The sequence below is a fragment of the Pelophylax lessonae genome (assembly GCF_965119305.1).
Source record: "Pelophylax lessonae genome assembly, chromosome: 11".
NCBI lineage: Eukaryota > Metazoa > Chordata > Amphibia > Anura > Ranidae > Pelophylax > Pelophylax lessonae.
Window position 1 is genome coordinate 188222984 of NC_138778.1, and position 22376 is coordinate 188245359.

Sequence of the window (22376 nt, forward strand, 5' to 3'; positions counted from 1 at the left end):
TGAATGAGGACATTGTGTTGCCTTCCTTTTGTCCCAAGCCGGCTCATCCCAAGGAATTGGCTTTGCAAACCCTGGATGTGGTTTGTGCGATTTGGGTGTATCTGGCAGCTACTGAGTCTTTTCGGAGGTAACACTTGCTTTTTGTGGTTACAAACAGACAAAGAAAAGGGCTGGCCGCTTCTTCGGCTACCATCTCCAGATGGATCAGACAGACGGTGACTCAGGCCTATTCCATTAAAGGTCAGGTTCCACCTTTCCCTGTGCTGGCGCATTCTACTCGGGCGCTGAGTGCTTCTTGGGCCTTCCTTCATCAGGCTTCAATATCACAACATTGCAAAGTGGGCACTTGGTCGTCAGCGCATACCTTCACAAAATTCTATAAGGTAGATACTTTGGCATCTGTGAATGCTTCTTTGGGCTGCAAAGTTTTGCAGGCAGCTGTTCCCTCTTGAGAGGTGTTTTTCTTTAAACCTTTATTTTTTTCAGACGGGGCTCCTGTGACACCCAGTTAAGGCTTCTGTGTCCTGGCTAAGGGCTCCTATGTTTAGCCTTGGGTTATTTTCCCCACCCCTCATTTTCCTTTTGGCACTTCTTTTGGACGTCCCAGTAGTTATGATTTATGGAGCGCTGTGTCCGTTGATGAACAAAAGAGAAAATGGGATTTTTGTACTTACCGTTCATCGACGGACACAGCACCCACCCCTCTCTTGAATTCTGATACTTCTAATACTGCTTGCTACTAAACTGATTACCTAGAGCAGAGAGGGGGGTTATATACCAAACTGAGGATGGTCCATGGGTGTAGCCAGGTGGTTTTTGTTCTGCTTAGTCCTACCCCTGGAGGAGGCAATATAAATAACCCAGTAGTTATGATTTATTGAGCACTGTGTCTGTCAAACTTTTTTGCTAAAAAAATATTACTTAGAACTCCAAACATTATATATATATATATATATATATATATTTTGCAGAGGCTCTAGAGAATAAATGGGTGTTTTTTGTCAGCGCTTTCTTTTTTTTTTTAATGCAATTTTTGGGGGGAAAAATACACTTTTTTACATTTTAATGCAAAAAAACACAATACATAACCCAATTTTTTGGGGATACCAAACCTGCCATGCTTTAAAATTTTGCACACCCCACGCAGCAGGACAAACAAGGTAAATTTTATCATCTACAGGTGACGCTTTAAAAGCCTTTTACAGGTTACCACTTTATATCTACAGAGGAGGTCTAGTGCTAGAATTACTGCCTATGATCAGACCTTCTCGCAATACCTCCCATGCGTAGGACGATCACTGTTTGCGTGACTGCAGGACTGACACGCAAGTTCGTCTATGCACGCTAGCACCGGGGCACCTACATTTTTTGAAGTGCCCTCCCGCTGCTTGTAATAGCAACCGAGTGGCTAGTTAGCCGCTCCGGTTGCTTTTACAAGAGAGCCAAGCCGACCCGTCCATTGGCTCTAAAAAAAAAAAAAAAATGGTACCAGGGTGATGCCTTCAGCTGCAAGCATCATCCCAGTGCAACCACTTGAAGTCAAATGACGTACTAGGTATGTGATTTGGCGGCAAGTGGTTAAGAGAGCCTTTGTGTAAGTTATTCTGCAATATCAGATTTTATCAGCAGATGTCACTGCAGCTTAAATCTGTAATGACATTTTCACTCTAGGCAAAACCTGGGAAGTAGGGTGACCATCCTGTATTACTTATGCCTTAAAATCCATCAAAACTGGTTTTGTTTTGAGGACAAAAAGACCCCCTAACATCTAATAGACTGTGAAGCTTTACCAAAATGAGTGAGGGATTCTTCAATGGAGGAATGAGCCTAAAACTCTCTCTTCCTACAACAGCCGGGAAAACAAGAATAGGCTTTGATAGAAAGAGTGGACTTCATCAATGACCTCCCGCAAAAAGAATAAATGAGAGCCCATTAAAGGATTGCAGAGAAAGGGAAGCAGCTGCCAACTAAAGGGGCGGCAGAGCGGTGGCCAAAAATTGTCTAGATAGAAGGGCATTGAGACGGTCACTGCCAATGACTAGATTGCCTTACATCAAAGTTTGCAAATTATGAAATCATAACTAGTTATTATTACTTTTTAATACAATGCAGAATACATCTGCATCTCATGCGGATAGAGCAGTATTGTGCTCTAAAGACAGCATCATTCTATTCATAGTTTTGTAAAAATGTGCTGCATAGACAATGATTTTAAGTGGTATTAGACTGTATTATAATAAATGGTATTTGTTTTTAAATTGCTCTCTCTACACTGTAAACCAAATGCACAATTGCATGCAATGCAGCATACAGAACAAGTACATGTAGTATATAGAAACGTGATGAATTATCTGTTATTCTAAGACACTTGTTAATCTTGCTTTCAGTAGGAAGTTATTACAGTGTGTAAGTGTTATGTGCAGGCAGGCAGAATGAGAAAAATCAAAGTGCAGCAAACAAGCAGAAAGAACGCCATGATGGCGGCTGATTGGTGGTGGTCAGTGTATCTGTACGGAGAGTGTGTGTCACTCACTGCTCCTCCCCCAGGGACATGCTTCAGGTTGTCCTTGGATCCACACTTGGACTGAACAGTACTGACATCAACTTTCTTGTGGACAATCTGCACCTGCGGGAGGAACCAGGTAGGCGCAGGTGGTAAAACAGAGCAGAAAAAGAAACGGGCAGCAGATGGCATGAAGCGGGCGAGAGTGAGTGGCGTGACGCAGAGATAGATGTGGAAATGTGGCAATCAGATGAGATGACAGGAAGAGAAGGTGGACAACAAAAAATATGACAATCAGCATGTCTTTTACAAACTTCCTGACCTCCTCCCTAGTTGTCTGTTATAGCTTTTTCAATTTTCATCATCTGAAAATGTCCAGTATAGTAATAACTGACAGCTTGATGAGTACTAATACCATTGTACTAGTTCATACTAGCACTATAAGGGTAGCCAATGCTACTGAAGTCTCATTGGGCATGGGCCCATGTGGCCTGACCACCAATCCAGGTGGAGAACAAGACAGGACAAAGTGTTGGCAAAAAAAATAAATAAATCTAGTTTTAATTTGTGTATCTGCAAAAGGAAAGCATGTAAACCGAAAGCAAATCTGCTTTAATAAAGAAAAACAATAGGCAGCTGTCTAATTCCTAAAGTAAGCCTTTCCTCAAAGAATTATGAAGGCTGCCATGGCTGAACTTTCTAGTACCCCAGGGTATTACACTAACTCCCTGATTTAAAGTAGAATTCCTGTATATAGCTAACTAATCTTCAAACTGCTCTCACCTACCACCTATATATACAGACTAACTAGGGAAGATCTGTATACATACTTTATTTTCAGACGACTCTGGTCTGGCTACATGATCTTCCCTGTCAGCCAGCGCCGGCTCCAGGGCAGAGGAAGGAGCGCTCGACAATGGCAGGAGTTCCTGCAAGCAGTGACATCACCCCATAGGCTTACTATGGCCCATCCATTGTCGGCACTCCATCCTCTCCCTTGAAGCTGCAGCTAGCAGACACAAGGGAGCCGATCATGTGAACGTATCTGTGCAGCCTGAAAATAGATTAGTATACAGATATTTCTTACAGTTTCGATAATATAGGTGTTAGGAAGGGGAGGAAGCCGTTTTAGGATTAGTTGGGTATATCTCAGAATACTACTTTAAGGCACTGACCTGAAAAAAGTGGGTAGACCAGGAAAGTCAAGACATCCTTATCTGCATACTTGTCCTGGTTCAGCGACTCAAGTATGGAAGCATGATGGCCAGAGGAAAATAAAAATGTATTGAAGAAGGAAGTCCCAAACAGTCCTGCCATCCTTACTCAAGTTCTCCCCTGCTTGACTACTCTCCCCTCAAGCAGAAGACAACCAGACAGGGTTGACAGCACTGCTTGGGATTTCATGGTCAGCTCACTATAGTGTTAGGATCGCACTTGATTTTTTTTTTTTAGATAAACAGGTATTTTTCTGTGCTTGCAGTGTTTTTAAAAGAGTGGGGAATTGTGCATGTATTGCAAGTTCGTAACCTGCCTGACAACTGCCAAGATGGGCTGCAGCTGTAAGCAGGAAACAAATATTACCTGCGTGCTTTTGTCCCTGTCCAAAGAATTATATTTTCCAGAGGGACATTATTTTGGTTGCTGAGGGCCAGGGCAACATTTGCCATCCTTGCATGATCACTCCAATACCAGGAGCTGCTGCCATTTCTAACCAGTATGGCACAATGGTGGTATCTTTGAGCCCAGATTCTTCTACCAAGTACATTGAAGGGGCGCACCGTGCTTGCAGAAGGTGGTGCTTGTTATCACACAGGGAAAACTGCTGATCCATAGCAAGCTGCTCCAAAAGAAGAGTACCCCCCCCCCCCCAATCACAACCAATTCTTAAACTTGGAAATAATTGCTTTAAGAATTAGCAGGTATATTATGCTGCTGGGATTCCTCCCTTTGCCCATCCTATATCCCAGACAGACTTAATATCTAGTGACCTCATATATCTCCAACACTTCTATCTTGATACAGCTCTTTCTACCCAACCCCTCTGTAGTCTGCATCCTTCAATCTGCATAAAATGTTTACCAACAGACCCCTGACAATGCTCAGATACCTTGCCTCCTCCTGGCGTGTGCCGGATATTATCAATGGAGCCAATCTTGGATTTGATGTTCTTAAGGTCTGGTATTGGCGCTGTGCTGGGGACTGGCTGAAGACGGCTTTTGGCAGAAGCAGGAGATTTAGGAGGAGTACGCACAATGGCAACCTTTTTGGGTTCCCGGCTGGATGCCACCTGTGATGAAGATGTGCGGGAACGACCTGTAGGGGTGCTAGGAGATCCAGGGCTGCTATATCCGCTTCTGTCGCCAGACTTCGGGGATTCAGCTGGAGCAAAAGCAAAATTGGAAGTTTTTTTTATTTTTCACAGCTTCTTAATATTTTGAAATATTATAGCACTGTCCTGCCACATTCCCCAGCCACGTAGAAGTGATAAGGTTGGCTTTACGGCTACATGAATCATTTCTACTACATAGCTGGAAGTAAAAAGGTTAACTAATTCCCAGCTGGTATAATGGGCAGGAGTCTGTTGAAATGCCCATGCAGTGAAAGGTTACGGTAACCATGTCGCTTCCAAAAATTTAAAGCAGTGCCTCATAAAGAATTCAGTTATATCCAGTTAATACTTGGCTGTCTCCTTGCCCACCTTCTGATTTTCATCTATGCCATTATAGGACAGGTCACGATAAGGGGCCAGTGAAAGGTGCCCAATCACTCAGTAGGGGATCTGGTATCAGACACTCCTCACCTGGATGTAGGTCAGATGCAGAAGAATCTTTGGTAGTGGTAGAGAGTGAAGATCAGCAGTTGGGCATTAGGACAGTTGCCAATTATGAGTTACATTTTGTTTTACAGGCACTACATTTATTTTTCCCCCAAGAACAATAGAGTTGCTTTAAGCAGTAGTTAACGCACATTATTAGGGGTGGATAGAGTTAGGTAAACTGCTGTCCATTACAATGTATGCATGGGAATGGGCCAAACTACTAATAACTATAACAATCTGGTCTTTCAGTGGCAGCCACTTAAGAAGTTACAACAGACATGGGATGTAAGAGAGCCTAAAAGGTGACAGTCATACACATAGCGATTTATAATTGATTTAGATAAAATGCTTGTTTTCAAATGCTCGTATCAAACGATGCAACTTAATGTGGGGGGGGGGGGGGGGGGTTATAATTCTGCATTTTGCAATCATCATTTAATTAATCCTAATTTCAATTAGTTCTCCTCCACACTCGCAAATCAACATCATTTCATCATGGCCAATCAACTAGGTTGAGAGCTCAATAAATTTGAGGGTCTTTAAACTTGTTATTTTTATTAGGTTTCATTGGTTTATTAGCACTGAATGATAAAGGATCATATCAACGGGTGTGTGTGTGGCCACCAAACATATACTAAATGAGTGTCAATTGAGGAGGAACAGTACAATATAGGAACAAAAGGTGATTGCAATACTTCCATCACAATGACATCCATTCTATTAACCGCTCACCTTTTCCAACGCCGGATGGCGCCTTTCTCTGATCTCTTCCCACACCTGTAATCAGGATACCATTTTTCAAATTAATGTACAATCCACTGAACGCCTGCCACCAGGGTGCAGGACAAATCTGATGCGAGATGCAAAATGATAACTAGCAAGAAAAAAATGTCTGACACAGTACAACAGATATGTGGTTATGAAAGCCTCCTCTAGCTCATAGAAACATTTAGTGACACCATTATTAATGAAATTCGAACATCATGTGCAATTATATTGTTATAATACAATAAGTGAACACAGACACCAAACTTAAATACCCCATAGTTTTTTTTTTCTGCCATAGTGAAAGAAGGTGCTTCAAGGCGGCCAGGGCACTCTCCACCCACTAGGAAGGGGATGGAGCGCACTAACTCTGGGCACTAAAGATGTGCTGTCTTGTAGGGAACATCTAGACATGTTACTAGTGCCTTAGCTGTGCCCTGAACAATCTAGGTTTTGTTTTGAATTTCTTCTGAAAAATATGCAGTGAACCTCAACCAGTTGCCCACTGCCTCCCAGCTGTATATCTGCTGTGTGAGATCATCTAAGGCACTGTGCATCTGACTGCTAGTCTAGGGATATTTGGAGTGAGATTTGGCAAGGTCACTACTATGCTTCTCACTGTTTGCTTCATGAAGAGAAAGTTGTACCTGCAGTGCAAGCATCTCCCCAGCATCTGCTATGCCTTAAAAAATACCCCAGCAGTCATCCGATCACCAGTCATCACAGGGAAGCTCTGACATGGGGCAGCTAAGCCCTGCCTCTACCAAGATGGCTGCCTCCACACCGACACTGTGCAGAACAAGGCATGGTGAGTCAATCACTGGGAAAAGATTAATAGCAGGGGAATACTACTGATTAGTCCTTTGGCCTCCGCCAGGCCTATTTTTGGGCACAGCTTCCATAGCACAGGCCCTCTTTTTAAACAATGCTGAGATTTCCATACTGTAAAGCTATATCTTCCCATACTAATTATATATATATATATATATATATATATATATATATATATATATATATATACATATATATATATCCCCCTCTTCACTAGTTCTTCTGTCATTTGTTGCATAGGAGGCAGCACTTGCTGCATGCATATGAACCTATAAACAACATAGGTTTGAGGGGAGCCCAATTATACAAGCCTTTATGTCTAACCTGTCTCTTCTACAAATGTCCAATACATATTTTCTTGCTAGCACTGTTTCGTGTGGATAGGTAGCTCTAACAAAATACAGATAGTTCCTAAATGAAGCACCTTGCTAAATAAGGCCCAGCCTGTATATACATTGACCATAACCAACTACGCATCCATGCCAAACCAGCCAAAATGGATATGCAAATCCCACAGAAAAGTTCAGACAGTCAAACATCCTTTGAAGAAATCTCCAGTTCTAATAAAGCATCTATAGGCATACAGATAAACAAAATGATGTTACCACTGGAGTACATACACAGCTTCTAGATCATTTATCCTATGAGAAGCCCTCTTGGAATGACTTAAGAACAATGTGCAGAAACCTGTAGCAATCCAGCAGAACTGACTTTACTGAAGCCAAATCCAAAATTGATTTTAATTGGTTGTTAGGGGTGTGTGATCTTGCACAATTTTGCTTTTGAGTAAATACATTTGTAGGCACTAACAAGCTGACTTACCGCCAGGGGGGGTCTTTGGGACTGCTGTGGGTGTCTTTGAAGGGATTCTGGATGTGTTGCTGGGTCCTTTGGGAGCCGGCTTACCCCCTGCACTCTCAACTCCATCCTGTTATTTGTAAAATTCAAAAATTAGCAATCAATAGCAATAAAGAATGTTCGTAGAAAAGGGACACTCAAAACTGCTTTCTGAGATCTGCTATCTACAGCCAATGTCCTAGTGTGAAGCAGTTTGTTCACACAGGGCAAGTAAGTGGGGTGGACATACCCCAGGCTATTCTTGTATGAGACTTGGCACTCTGGATGGACGAAGGTCTCTCTCAATGCAGCCATTTCAAGTGTATAAACTGGCTATACAACCAATCATTTCACCTATGTCACTTTAGATTGGCTGGAGAGGAAAGAATGACATCTATGACTGCCCAGGAGTATAAAATACTCAGCTATAATGACTTCCACCCCAACATGCCTTCCCATAATTCCTTTTATGGGATTATTATTATTCACTGACTTTCCATGGTCTTCCTGAATGCTGCTAGCCTGTCTAGGCCCCTTATATTTGTACAGGCTCTTGAAAACCAGCTCTATTGAAAGTTGATATTTCAGTTATGAATGGGCACCAACAGACTAAAGCATTTGTTAGCTTAGTACATCTGATGGAAACTCCAACAATGACCGTTCCCGTCTGTGTCCTAGCCACAACAATGGTGTCATACACTAGCAGCTGGACCCTCCTACAATTATGTAGGATCCATCCACGGAGCCCAACACGAGCGTCTTGTTTTCTACTGGCTGCAGCAAGTTGGACAGGACAAGGGATACTAATGATGTCTCTGAGAAATAAGCCAGCATCTGACCCAATCTGCCAGAAATCACAGATGGGAAACTGTGGGCAAGTATCTACAGTGTCATCTGGAATTCTCCCCCAAGGTTCCAGTCAATACCATACTTTCTCATTTTATAGGTGTAAATTGGACTCTCAACTTTACACTTGTTTCCCCAGGATTAAGTCTCCTCGCATGTTGATTACTGCACAAGGCCATTTTGGTCAAACAGAAAAGTCAGTAATGAAAGGAAAATAATAAAAAGAAAAAAATGACAGAATGAATGAAAATCAGCAGTGGAGTTAATGGAATGAAAAGGATAGCCCTAGGCAAATCAAGCAGTTGTTATCAGATCTGCCACTCGCTCACGCTGGATCTCTTCTTCTTACCTTTGCCCGTGAAGGGGTGCTCAGCGGGCGGTACGAGGCTGGGGATGCCCTCTGGGTAAGGCTCCTCGTGGGAGGGACTGTTGGGCTGGAAGGTTTTTTCTGGGTGGCTGTGCTAGCGGAAGGGGATCGTTTGGGGATAGTGGAGCTTCGGGCTGCAGAGTGTTTGGCAAGGGATGGAGTTGAGGATGTCTTCAGAATGTAAAACATAACATTACATGAACAGAAAAAAAAATGGTGAAAATAAAAAGGCAAACCAAACCAAAGATTTCTGTGAAGCATGAGAATGTCGATCAGGAATTAAAAGCACGAGTGTCAATACTTTAATAACAGGTTTTGACTGCTCCCCTGCTTGCTGGTGACTGGAAGACACTACAGTTACTTAACTTGATTCTTGGTCTGGCCAGATTTATCTTTAGGCACGCATTACAAGGACTCAAACCGCTCCCACCTCTGATTTCCTATTACTAGTAAGGCATCTACCTGCCTCAAGGTTAATTTACAACAGGCCAGTTGACCTGCATTTATTAACACTGATCAACACAAGGGCACATAGAAAACAACTATTCTCCATGTGCGGTTGCATGTTTTAGTGCAGTCATGGTTTATATTTTGGGATCATAAGAGACAAGAGACCTGAGGGAAGAGTTTAGGATTTAAAGCTTTATTTCAAAAAATTCTAAAGAAATACTTTGCATACTACTATACACCTATACATAAGGGTGTATAGCAGTGTGCAAAGGGTTAAGTCAGAATTTTCTTTGTAATGTGGCCATACCCCTTTAGCACCTGATGGGTTAGATAATGCATATGCAAGGGCCAGGTGATGTTCTTACAACTGCTGAAGTACAGGGTAGCAATTACTAAGGCCAGTTCAGCAGGAATCAGCTGAGATTTTGACCCGTTAATGGGCAGACTGAATGTAACAAGTTGATTGAGCAACTTGGGTACAACCAGCCTGCCAGATTCTCTTGCCATTTTTGCTAGTGGCTCCTATAAGCCACTAGCGATAATCACTGTCTTCTACTAGTGGGGATTGCTTCATCCGCCCCCTCGCCAGGAGAAGACAATGGCCCAGCGTCTGTCTGTGTTTGGGGAATTGAGTTGCAGGAAAGAAATTCGCTCTGTGCGTGGCCGGCCTATGGGTCCTTTCACACTATACTGCACATATAAATGCACAGCAATGCCCTGAAAATTCATGTACAGTAACATGCATTTGCATGCTTTTTTATGTACGAAAACTCTTCTGGAAGAACCCAGAAAAAAAAGAGAGCCTTATGGGGATGAAAAAATTACACAATGGGGTATGAACCAATTGGTTCATACCCCATTGTGTCATTTTTCATCCCCATAAGGCTCTCTCTTTCCTGAGTTTTTCCAGAAGAGTTTTGTGTATCTGGTTCTGAGCCAGGAGATGACTACCTACTAGGTGGCAACCGCTGGGGTATTAATGTAAACCTTCAATAAAGGGCCTTCCTCTCATATATTTTTTTATATGCTTTTTTATGTGTTGCATTGCATTTATGTGTTGATGAGCATTTTGCAGTCCTGTTACCCCCAAACTCCCCCTTTGCACTTGGTATGGTACTTACTGGAGTTTCCTGCATTTGATCAACACCAATCAATGCAAGGGCTTCCTGGGTGTCGGGCAGTGCAGTGCGAAAAATGCATACTGTATGTTTAGAACAGACCAGAGCTAAACTGAGGGTGTGTGCCTTTCTATATCTTTTTTTTGTCTGTCAGTTCAGATGCGTTGTGTTGCATTTACATACGATATTGTGCGTTGCATTAAATCATGTTGCACTGCACATGTACACATTATGGTGTGAATCAGACACCTTAAGGGGTTTTGATCCAGGTTGCTGATTAGATTTTTCTTTCCTTGCCAAAGGAGTTTTAGGAGGTTCAACTTGGTGGACATAGGTCTTTCATCCCTTTTAACAATGCAACTATCTATGCCAGCATTTTAACAAGGATCAGGATGACTACCCTACAACTTGAGATAGACAAAGCTTCACCCCCACACTCATCACAATACGCTTTAATTCATGTTCGACAAATTAAACAAGAAACTGCCAAGAAAATAAAATACAAGCAAAAAATAAAGCATGACATCAAGAAGAAAAGAGGAGCCCTGCATTTCTGGTATGGTTCTGGGTGGAGACGGCTTCACTGACAGCAACATATGTAATAGGCATCAATCTGTGTCTGGCAATTTTCAGCACTCTGGCTGTTGACGAGCCCCCGGGATGCTGTGTTATAAACAGGAAGCTCTGCTTTTTGTAGGAGAGATTCATTTCAAGAGGGGGATGTCATGACTCTGGTCATACTAATTATACATACGTGGCAAGTAGAAAGAGTGGGGGGGGGGCCAATGTGAAATTTATTTCTGAAATTCAAAACAAATACAGTTTATTTCATGTTCACTACAAAGTTGGGCAAAACCAAGTGCATGATGGTTGTGCGCACCCACAAACTTGGGGAGACATTGAGGTCCTGTTTACAGCCAGGAGTTCAAGGGACTCCGTACTGTAGGTCCATATCCACTTTAGCCCCAGCCCTATTTCGGACACTTTTTGTTCACAAGTTAAAACCAGTATTTTTTCCTAGAAAACTACTTAGAACCCCCAAACATTATATATATTTTTTTAGCAAAGACTCTGGAGAATAAAATGTCGGTCATTGCAAAATTTTTTGTCACGCGGTATTTGCGCAGCGGTCTTTAAAACGCCATTTTTTTGGAAAAAATTTGAAAAATCACATTTCACTGCATTTAAAAAATACTAAACAGTAAAGTTAGCCCATTTTTTTTGTATATTGTGAAAGATGATGTCACGCCGAGTAAATAGATACCAAACATGTTACGGTTTAAAATTGCGCCCCCCCGTGGGATGGCGACAAACTACGGTCAATAGAGATCTCAATCTGCGACGCTTTAAATTTATTTAACGGTTACCAGTTTAGAGTTAGAGTGTAGCTCTTTTTTTTTAATTATTGCCCACGCTCTGGCGATCGCGGCGATACCTCACATGTGTGGTTTGAACAGCGATTTCATTTGCGGCTTGACTTGCGTATACGTTTTTTTTTGTGCGCGAGCTAACGGTGACGGGGACGGCTAAATTTTTTTTTTTTTTTTTTTCCTATTTATTTTTTCTTTTTTTTAAACTTTATTACAGGTTTTTAAAAAAAAAAAAAATCTGATCACTTTTATTGCTGTCACAAGCAATGTAAACATCCCTGGTGACAGCAATATGTCGTGACAGGTACACTTTATGGACAGTGGCGTCTCCAGCTTTCATATTTTGGGGGGGCACATGGGGGGACAGGGACAAAAGTAGGGGGGCCGACAATAAAATGCAGTATATATATATATTTTTATTTTTTTTTCCCAAGAATAGAATGCACTCCAGAGGTCTTGTTACAAATTCACCTTTGTTTTGTTCATGCAATATACAATACAATTGAGCGTCAATGTTTCAATCTGACTAGGGACTTTTATCAAGATGCTAAAAAGTCCCCAGGCATACTTCCGAGAAGGAAGCTGGGGAGTCTCTTTAACATGACCTCTAGACAAAAAATTTGCATTATGAAGGGCTATCAAACGCATAAACATGAAATATTCCAAACACTTTGTCACAATTCCTGACAATGAGCATCAAAAAGGCAAAAAGATGAAATATTCGTGACAATGGGCATCAGTGCAAGAAACCATAGGGGGCCACCCTGACCACCCCCACCCATCGGTCCCGGGGGCCTTCCCTGTGTGCATGGTGTGCTTTCCACTGATCCAGGGGGCCTTTATTACTTTCCCACAGCAGGGCTCTTTCATGTTCTACAGTGGGCCTCCTTCCTGACATCTTAGGTCCCCCATGGTGGTGGAAAGCAAGGGATATGTCACCAGCAACCAGGCCCTGGTGTTCCACCACTGTGGAGGTTCCCAATTTCCTCTTGCTGTCCTGCCCCTGCTATTGACAGGGCCAGTCCAGCGTCTGTCTTCATGGCAGCGCATTAGGATCCAGTGCTGGTTACATTATGGGGCTAATGGGCAAATGTGCGGAAGGGCTGGCACTACTGGTTGTAGACAGCTGTGCTCTCCGCCAGTCCCTAGCAGCGATGACACTGCATAGCCTTCTCTGTTGACATGCCATTTGGATGCAATCTGGGCGATTCTCCCAATTGGATCGAATATGTGGACATAAACACAATATTTAATAGAATCAAAAGTACAATCACATATATATCAGCCATATGCTCAGCAACTGTGTGGGCTGCATTCCAATAAGGTGGGGGCTCTAATCAATAAAACCACTATCATATTTATTTTTAGATCTGATCGGGAGCATCACCCAGAACACATCCAGATCACCATGTCAACAGAAAAGGCTATGCAGTGTCACAGCTGCTAGGCGACTGGTGGAGAGCCCAGCCATCTACAACCAGTAGTGCTGCCCCCTCTTCCCCATATGCCCCCATCAGCCCCATAATGTAACCAGTACTGGGTCCTAATATGCTGCAGCTGCTGCCACTGAGACAGAAAACACCAGATTGGCATTGTCAATATCAGGGGCAGGACAGAAAGAGGAGGCTGGAAACCCCCCTGGAGGCTAAACACCAGGACCTGGTCACAAGTGCGACCCTGGTAGTTCTGGCATGGGCTCAGCAGGATGATTCCCCCATCCACCTTGAATGTGTAGATGGGGGAATTTAATATTTTTTTCGTCAACACAATAGTTGAGGTCCGGTTCACACTGATGCGGTGAGGGAACTGCTGCAATTCCTTTCCCGCAATGCATCAGAATTGCAAGCAGTTCACACTGCGCTCTGCAAACCACTGCGGGTGTCAATATTAATGATACCCACAAACTGGTTTGCAGTGCGCACTGTGGAAGCCGATGGAGATGGAATTGGATCATATGGGTCTGAACACCCTTGCGATCCGATTCCAGTGCAGACAAAAAAAAAGGGTCTTGCACCTTTTTGGAGCGGATTCAATGCAAATTGAGCCACACACAATGTATGGTTCAATTTGCATCGCACTGAATTTGCATGTCATTTGTACAGGAATCTTGTGTGATTCCTGGACAAATGACATGCAATGCAGTACACTGCATCAGTGTGAACCCAACCTGAATGAAACAAAATCCGTGCATTGGAAAATAAGTGTAATACAAGGTATTACTCACAGGCACAGCGCGTGTCGTTGAGCAAAATAATAATAAATAATGATGTGCTAAATATGTGATACAGAGTATAAAAATGTATGGTGTGCTCTTGTGATTATAATAAAATAACTTTTGGCTGCTTATAGCTCTATTTAAATGCACCCTATAAAATACTGAACTCGTGCTTATTGTGACTTTGCAGTCCTATGCCAAAATGCATCAAAAAAATAAATTATCAAGTGAAATGTGATATGCAAAACTTAAACCATATAATGCAAAGAAATATTAGTGATAAAAAATTACTGGTGCAGAAAAAATAGTGAAAATTATTAAACTGTGATTGGTGTCCAATATACTGAAATATAGTGTCCAAATAGTCCAGAAAAATTAGTCCAAAAGAAATATTCCAGCTTCAGTGATGGTGTTGGAAATACCAATCAGTGCAATAGTGTTGTCACCCTCCGTGCTCCTGTGCGATAAGGTAGGCAATTCAAACTCACCAGACGGTGTTGACCCACAATGTCTTATGACAAGTGGGTCAGTAGAGCTTTGTGTGGTAGGTATCCAGCGGGGTCCCAGCCATCCGTGTCTGGGTGGTCCTGGATGCTCAGTTTTCAGAAAATTCTGCAGACAGGAAGAAGTGACACAGCAGAGATAAAGAATCACACATGGCTCCCACCGGGTCCCAAACCTTGGGAATGGTTGATAAATTAAAGGAGATCATCCCTTCCACACTGAGCTCAATGTGTACTTCAAGCCTCTCTTTCAGATCGCTCTACTGCAGTGTATTCTTCCCGTTCACGACTACAGACTGCTGGTGGTGAGGAGGACGGTCTATGTGGACATCTTTACCTCAGAAGCCTGCATTCTTAGATGTGCCTCCTTTATCAACCATTCCCAAGGTTTGGGACCCGGTGGGAGCCATGTGTGATTCTTTATCTCTGCTGTGTCACTTCTTCCTGTCTGCAGAATTTTCTGAAAACTGAGCATCCAGGACCACCCAGACACGGATGGCTGGGACCCCGCTGGATACCTACCACACAAAGCTCTACTGACCCACTTGTCATAAGACATTGTGGGTCAACACCGTCTGGTGAGTTTGAATTGCCTACCTTATCGCACAGGAGCACGGAGGGTGACAACACTATTGCACTGATTGGTATTTCCAACACCATCACTGAAGCTGGAATATTTCTTTTGGACTAATTTTTCTGGACTATTTGGACACTATATTTCAGTATATTGGACACCAATCACAGTTTAATAATTTTCACTATTTTTTCTGCACCAGTAATTTTTTATCACTAATATTTCTTTGCATTATATGGTTTAAGTTTTGCATATCACATTTCACTTGATAATTTATTTTTTTGATGCATTTTGGCATAGGACTGCAAAGTCACAATAAGCACGAGTTCAGTATTTTATAGGGTGCATTTAAATAGAGCTATAAGCAGCCAAAAGTTATTTTATTATAATCACAAGAGCACACCATACATTTTTATACTCTGTATCACATATTTAGCACATCATTATTTATTATTATTTTGCTCAACGACACGCGCTGTGAGTAATACCTTGTATTACACTTATTTTCCAATGTTCACTCTTAGGGTCGTCCACAGCACAATCCCATTGTCACATTTATAAAACCAATTGGCCCGAGGAAGTGTTCTTTCACATTTACAAAATCCATGCATTGGCTGCCTAAGTTCTTAATGGAAGTGAAGTTTGTCAAGCTCTAGGAAGAACAGAGAAGGGGGGGGGGGGACAAGGGAGGGAGATGGGGACAGTTCAGCAATCACAATATACTGTATACTGCACAGCTGTACTCACCCAGCAGGTTTAAAGCTCTTCCTCTTCCCTCTCTCACACACCAGACACCACCATATTTCATGTTTCCCGCCCACATCTCCTCTCAGATATATCTGCATGCGGGGAGGAGAGTGGGCGGTCCAGGCAGACACACAAGGAGCTCGTATTGCCTCTCCTCTGCTGTCTGTGAGGGGAGAGGGGAGGGGGAGGAGGGAGGAGGGAGTGTGCTGGCTCGGCTGTGTCATACAGACAAGACACTCGCAGCCTCGTATACACAGTGTGAATCAGGCTTTTTTTTTCAATCCGGACTCTACCATTACAGCCTGGGGGGGGGGATGTATCGCACAGCACCAGAACAGCAGCCTTCTTCAGCCTTTTTTTTTGATTTAGTGCTTTCTCTGCCATATAAAATAGTAACAAAAACGGCATTTTATTTGGGGGGGCACATGAGGGGGCACAGAGTAATATTGGTGGGGCCATGGCCCCCTCTGGCCCCCCCCTAGCGACGCCACTGTTTATGGAGGGATCGAGGGTCTAAAAGACCCTAGACCCCTCCACTACACTTCCCTGTATGCAAAACGCCGAAAACTGCATTTTTGCATACAGCCGTTTTTCAAATCTGCCGCCTTTTGCAGCACAGTAACCCGGACGTGACGTCATGGACGCCGCCTCCGGGTTACGTCATCGGAGACCCGATCGATGCCGTTTCCGGCATTCATCGGGACTCCATCCAGCCGGCGGACGTGCCGGCTGGGTGCTCGGGGCTCCCGGTGGGACGGTAGCCCTGAGCAAAGCCGCGGAAGGCGGCGGGAGAGGGGGGACGTCCCCTCCCGCCCCCCCCGGGTAACGATCGAGCGGCTCCCGAGCCGCATCGATCGTTACCGACGGAAAGCCGACCGTCGGCTTCAAACAACGGTACCGGGATGATGCCTCTAGCTAGAGGCATCATCCCGGTATAACCACTCAAAGTCAGCCGACGTAGAGGTTACGTGACTGGTAGTAAAGTGGATATGAATGTACCTACTGCAGAAATATTGTCACTTTAGGCACTTTTTACACTTAAACTTAACTCTCTTGAGCCTTGCTCAAATAAACTAATTAAAAATTCTATATCCCCAAAACAAAAAAAAAAAAATCATGTTTATCACATACATTCTGTATAGCTTAATGCTTATGGTTTATAATGAAGCAGGTGACACATAGCCTATGAAAGGACTAGAAGCTATACGTGACCTGGAATACACCGCTATGGAATGCTGATCTGAATGGTCAGGAGTCCCCCGTCTACCTTTTACATTAGAAATTCTCTTCTTACCTGTCCTGTTTTTTCCTGGGAATCACGTTCGTGCTTTTCTTGATCGTGGACTGCAAGAATCAAATATATAAAAAGTCAATGAAGGATCTCACAACGTAACAAGTCCGGGAGCAACAATAAAAGGTACCCTGCACCCTGGAGCACAAAGCCATTTTGTGGGCAGTTCAGAAAATAAAATGGAATCCTTTTGTGGTGAAACAGTGATATCACTGGGCATGATGTTTCCAAAACAGATCTAGCTACAATATTAAAGGAACTCTAGCACTATTATGTCAATTTAGTAAAATGCAGGTAATGGTAGAAGTAACTGTGGCGGGGGCATCACACACACAGTATGAGCTCCATACATCCTTTACCATGGGTGTAATCTTAATACAATGTGAAGATACTAGCATTGTGCAGAGATATTTGACCTTATCTTGGAGCCGCAGTCACTGGCCAGGAAATGTGACATGGATAAAATCCCATTCTCCAGCTGAGACTTGTCAGCCAACCTGGTATAAACTCACATCTGAAAGTGTTAACACAAACAGCAATAAAAATGTCTCCAAAAAAATGTACTGCGCATCATGGATCTTCTCTACAAAATAAGGACCCTTAGGTGGATGGAAAAATCGATACGGTTTCTCTTGTTCAGCCCCTGCACCAATGGCTAACCTCAAGCAGGTCATACACGGTTCGAATCTCGGTCGGTTCAGCAGGAACCGGCCGAAATTCGAACCATGTATGGGCACGGTAAATGTACCAAGTTGATTGATTTATTAACTTGGGTACAACCAGCCTGACTGATTCTGTTGAGATTGTTGCTAGTGGCTGCTATAGCCGCTCGCTAGGAGTAACCACTGTCTTCTACCAGCAGGGATGGCTTCAACTCTGTCTGTGTTGATGGGAAAATCGAGCAAACTTTGCCCTGTGTATGGCCAGCCTTAAGCTCCGTACACAGGAGCTGAATGTCTAGAGACATCGGCCTGTTCAAAAAAAAAAAAAAAAAAAACAGCTGACATTCGGTCTGTGTGTCTGCCAGGCGGTCCAACAGAAGCCGGCCGAACAGCTGCATTCTGGAAAACCAGCAGCCAATTGGCTCCCAAACAGCACTCTCAGCCGATGGCTGAGAGCACTGATTGGAGTGTCTTGCCAGGGGGGACGCCTCCCTGTCATAACACAACAGCTCAACGGGGGGGAGATCACTGTACTAACGTTGGCTCGTTAGTACAGTGGCTCCAACCAGATCGAACAGCGAGTTGAACGAATAAAACCCGATAGTGTGTACTAGGCTTTACTCATTTGTTTTTGGTTAACCTGTCCTTTAAAAACACTAATAAATTAGGTCCATCACGATTAGGAAGTGCTTGTTGGCCATTTTTTCCATTGTTGCCCAGTGGGGCTCTCACAGACAACGCATGTCAATGATCATCTCTGCTGCACATCTCGCACAAAGATCAGCTTATCAGTCACCGACTTCTTCTTTGTTACCAATCAAAGGGTGGGGAGGTGACCGAGTTGAACATGTACTAGTTAACTGTAGTGGATTACTGACGTAGTTGGTTCTTCTGACACAGCTTTATAAACCTCAGGACTGGATGGACAGAAATACAAATTCTTTGGCAACTCAAACAACTTCCACGTATGTGTTTTGCTTGTGTATTTAGCAGTTAACTCACCTTTAAATGTCATCTCCTTACCCAGACTGTGAGGACAAAGCTGCATTGTTGCCGGTTCCCAACTAATGGAGTTGGCTCCAGGCCTGGCTAACCGTAAGACAAGTAAAAGATTTATATCAAACCTAACATGCTTTAATAAACAAGGCCCAGAATGGGTTGTTATGTCACTGCATTCTAGTAAACTAAATCTGATGCACATTTAGTCTGCCCACAAAATGGCTCCAATTCAATCATATTTAATAAGGCATAGGGCAATGTGTGACGTGTGCTAACCCCTGATAACAGATTACAGCATCAAAGTTACCAGCATGAATGGTAATGTATTACATTTATGGTCTTTTATTCACCATTGTTACACTATGTCTATAGCCTTATTAAAAATGTTCAGAAAACCACGATTATCTTCTACAGGGTGTTATATTCCAATGCTATACAAATACAATTCCATTTTATAATGATCAGAAAAGCACACTCTTCCATATTATTAGTGCTATGCTTTGTTTACTAGGAAGCCAAAGTGTCTGAAGCCCGGGAACATTCAGTCATGCAAATAATTGTTAGTCACAGGAAGATCGGAGACAAACAAAAGGTCTACAGTTTAATGTTCTGCTTTACACCAAACCAGAATTATAATCCATCTTTACAACTGTTTAAAGGAAACTCAACTAAGCACTATGTATACCTAAACTGACTACATAACACAATGCCGTAAAATCTTAAGGAACCTGAAAAAACAGCCCTTTTGCTTACAAAAAAATAATACAAAAAAAAAATAAAATAAATCTACAGGTCAGGTCAGCCTTTCTCAATTTTTTTACCTCCAGATGAACCCTTGAAATCATGTTCAGGTCTAGGAGAACCCCTGGTAAAACCAATTCATGGGGGACAAGTTGAAAAAGACCTCTACACTGGTGGCCAGTGGGACGAATGTCCTCACTTACACTGGTGGCCAGAGGGACGAATGTCCTCCCTTACACTGGTGGCCAGTGGGACGAATGTCCTCTCTTACACTGCTGGCCAGTGGGACGAATGTCCTCCCTTACACTGGTGGCCAGTGGGACGAATGTCCTCCCTTACACTGGTGGCCAGTGTGACGAATGTCCCCCCCTTACACTGGCGGCCAGGTTATTAAAATCCCAAATGCAATGGCTGAAGTTAAAGCAATATCCGTACTAATGCTGTTGTATGCCCATCACCCCTTGAGTATATATCCGGTAACCAGACAGAGGAACAGAAGCATAAATAGCAGAATGCTCACTGGTGGGTCGACGTATTACCACGATTAAGCTGTTGTGTATTTTTGGATTATGCTGGTGCTATTATATTTGTCTATATAGTCATCGTGTTTTTATGCTGTATGCCTCATGTTTAGAACCAGTGGAATGTTTATTTTCCATCCCGCTAGGATATACACTGCTTCAAATATAGTTTAAAGGCCAAGGCCCCCATACTGGAGAAATTTAACTGGTGACATCATGGCAGATGTCAAGATTAACCCATTCCATGACTTTCACTTCTGCTGGACATTTACTGCAACATTTATACACAACTGTAAATTTACATCACATTTTTGTGATGTTTTTTTATTGACTTATAAATGAAACTGAAGATCAGTCCACCCAAAATGTTCCTTTTTTTATTTATAGAGCCATTGTATTATTTTTTGAGAAATCCCAGAGGAGAGATCTTGAGCTTCCAGCTCCATTCATCTCCATCTATTTTTTTATTTTACCTACTGGAGAATGATGGTGAAGCACTGGACTCCACTGGGGAGGGAAGGTGGCAGTTCTGGGAAGATTAAAAGGGAGATCGTTTTCTACAACCCCCCCCCCCCCTATAAAAAAAAAAAAACTATGCTTGGACACACATCCAGACTTTTCCTGGGTCTACCCTTGTGTTTTCTCCAGGTTGTTTGTATCTAGACCAACCTGACTCCATTTCCTCCCTTCAGGCTACATGACCAGTGATGTATTTAGGTTTTGTGCTGCCCTAGGCCTGAGTAAACTTGTGCACCCCCTAATTTAAAAATGACCGACCTCTTCCTGTAAAGGACACACCCCTTCCTGTTTATGACCTGTCCTGTCATCTGTAATCCACAAACCACAACCGCAGTCTATCAGTGACCACCAGTGTAGCCTCATCAGTACCGCCTTATCAGTGCCCATCAGTGCAGCCTCATTACTGCCCATCAGCCACACTTATTAGCATTGGCGAACATCGGGCTAGTTGTATTAAGTGTGGTTGGCGGCCTGTGGTCTGTCCGAATGTCTTCACCGGCCGGTATTATCATACTGGGAGGTAGCAGTGTGACTGCTTTATGGGGGTGCCAGAGTGATTTTCCTCCTGGACCCTGCCCTCCAGCCCAATTCGACTGGCCCTATACTAAAAGTGTAGCACAAGCCGGTGGGTACCCTTTTCATGTGGGAGCCGGGAGAAGGCTGTTTTTTTTTTTTTTTTGTGCGGGGGTGCAGCTTTTTTGCTGCCCCCCCTGCAAAGTGCTGCCCTAGGCCTGGGCCTTGTTGGCCTAGGCCAAGATACAGCACTGTACATGACTACAAGTATGGAAATAGGCAAATAATCTTGAGGAAATTTTTGTGAGGCTTCCTCAAAGCCCAATTAAACTATAATTGTATTTAGCTAAATACATTCTATGTACATCAAACAAAAAGGTGTGCAAAGACTTACAGTTTATTTTCTTCAGAAAGCAGCCATAGCTTTATGAAAAAACATTTACCAATTATAATGCTGCGAAACAGAGAGCAGGGGTCCTTCTATGCAGCATGCTCTCATGGGACAGGCTTTTATACTCTGGCTGTAGCTGGTTGCTTTTGAATATTAAACCCTTATCACGTGATCACTATGACCAATCACAACAGGTCACATGACAGTTGTAAACAATGGATGGCTTCCTTTCATGCCATTCATTTTGTACAATTGCGTTGCTAGCTATGATAAGTCAAAGTGATCACATGGTACAGACAGGGCCAATCACAGCCCATCTGTACCATGTGATTAGCTGTGGCCAATCAGCTAATCGCAACAAAACACACTAAATGAATCAGTTTCATTCAGTAAAAATACTTGCTTATAACAGTGAAACTCACAGGTATAAACAATCATAATGTGTAAAAAAAAAAAAAAAAAAATCATGATCACTTCCCTAGAGTAGTACAGTGTTACTATGGTAGCACTGTATTGCTCTGGTCACAGTGTGTTAAAAAAAAAAAAAAGAATAGTTAAAAAGGGGAAAACAATTTGAAAAAATTATTATAATAATTTTTTTAATACAGTTACCAGTCAGTGTCCCTGTTTACCGCCAAACCCATTATATGATAACGCTGTACTGCACTGGTGGCAGTATGTAAAAATTAAAACTAAATTGGAAAAAAATATTTTTGTACAATATTTTCATTTTTCAAAATATTGTGACAAAAAATTGCACATTCAAAAAACTTGCCATGCCTCTTACAAAATACC

The 22376-nt window shown here is 42.8% G+C and overlaps 1 protein-coding gene across 1 annotated transcript in view; it reads right to left on the reverse strand.

Annotated features, from left to right (window-relative positions):
• The window catches only part of LOC309566734 (microtubule-associated protein tau-like), a 133873-nt gene that overhangs the window by 20967 nt on the left and 90530 nt on the right, over positions 1 to 22376 (reverse strand). The window contains exons 6-11 of the mRNA XM_082272006.1: positions 17239 to 17288; positions 8950 to 9138; positions 7740 to 7845; positions 6054 to 6098; positions 4611 to 4882; positions 2534 to 2626 (exon numbers count right to left, since the gene is read on the reverse strand). Of these exons, the coding sequence (XP_082128132.1) occupies positions 2534 to 2626; positions 4611 to 4882; positions 6054 to 6098; positions 7740 to 7845; positions 8950 to 9138; positions 17239 to 17288 (755 nt within the window). The remainder of the gene's footprint in view (positions 1 to 2533; positions 2627 to 4610; positions 4883 to 6053; positions 6099 to 7739; positions 7846 to 8949; positions 9139 to 17238; positions 17289 to 22376) is intronic.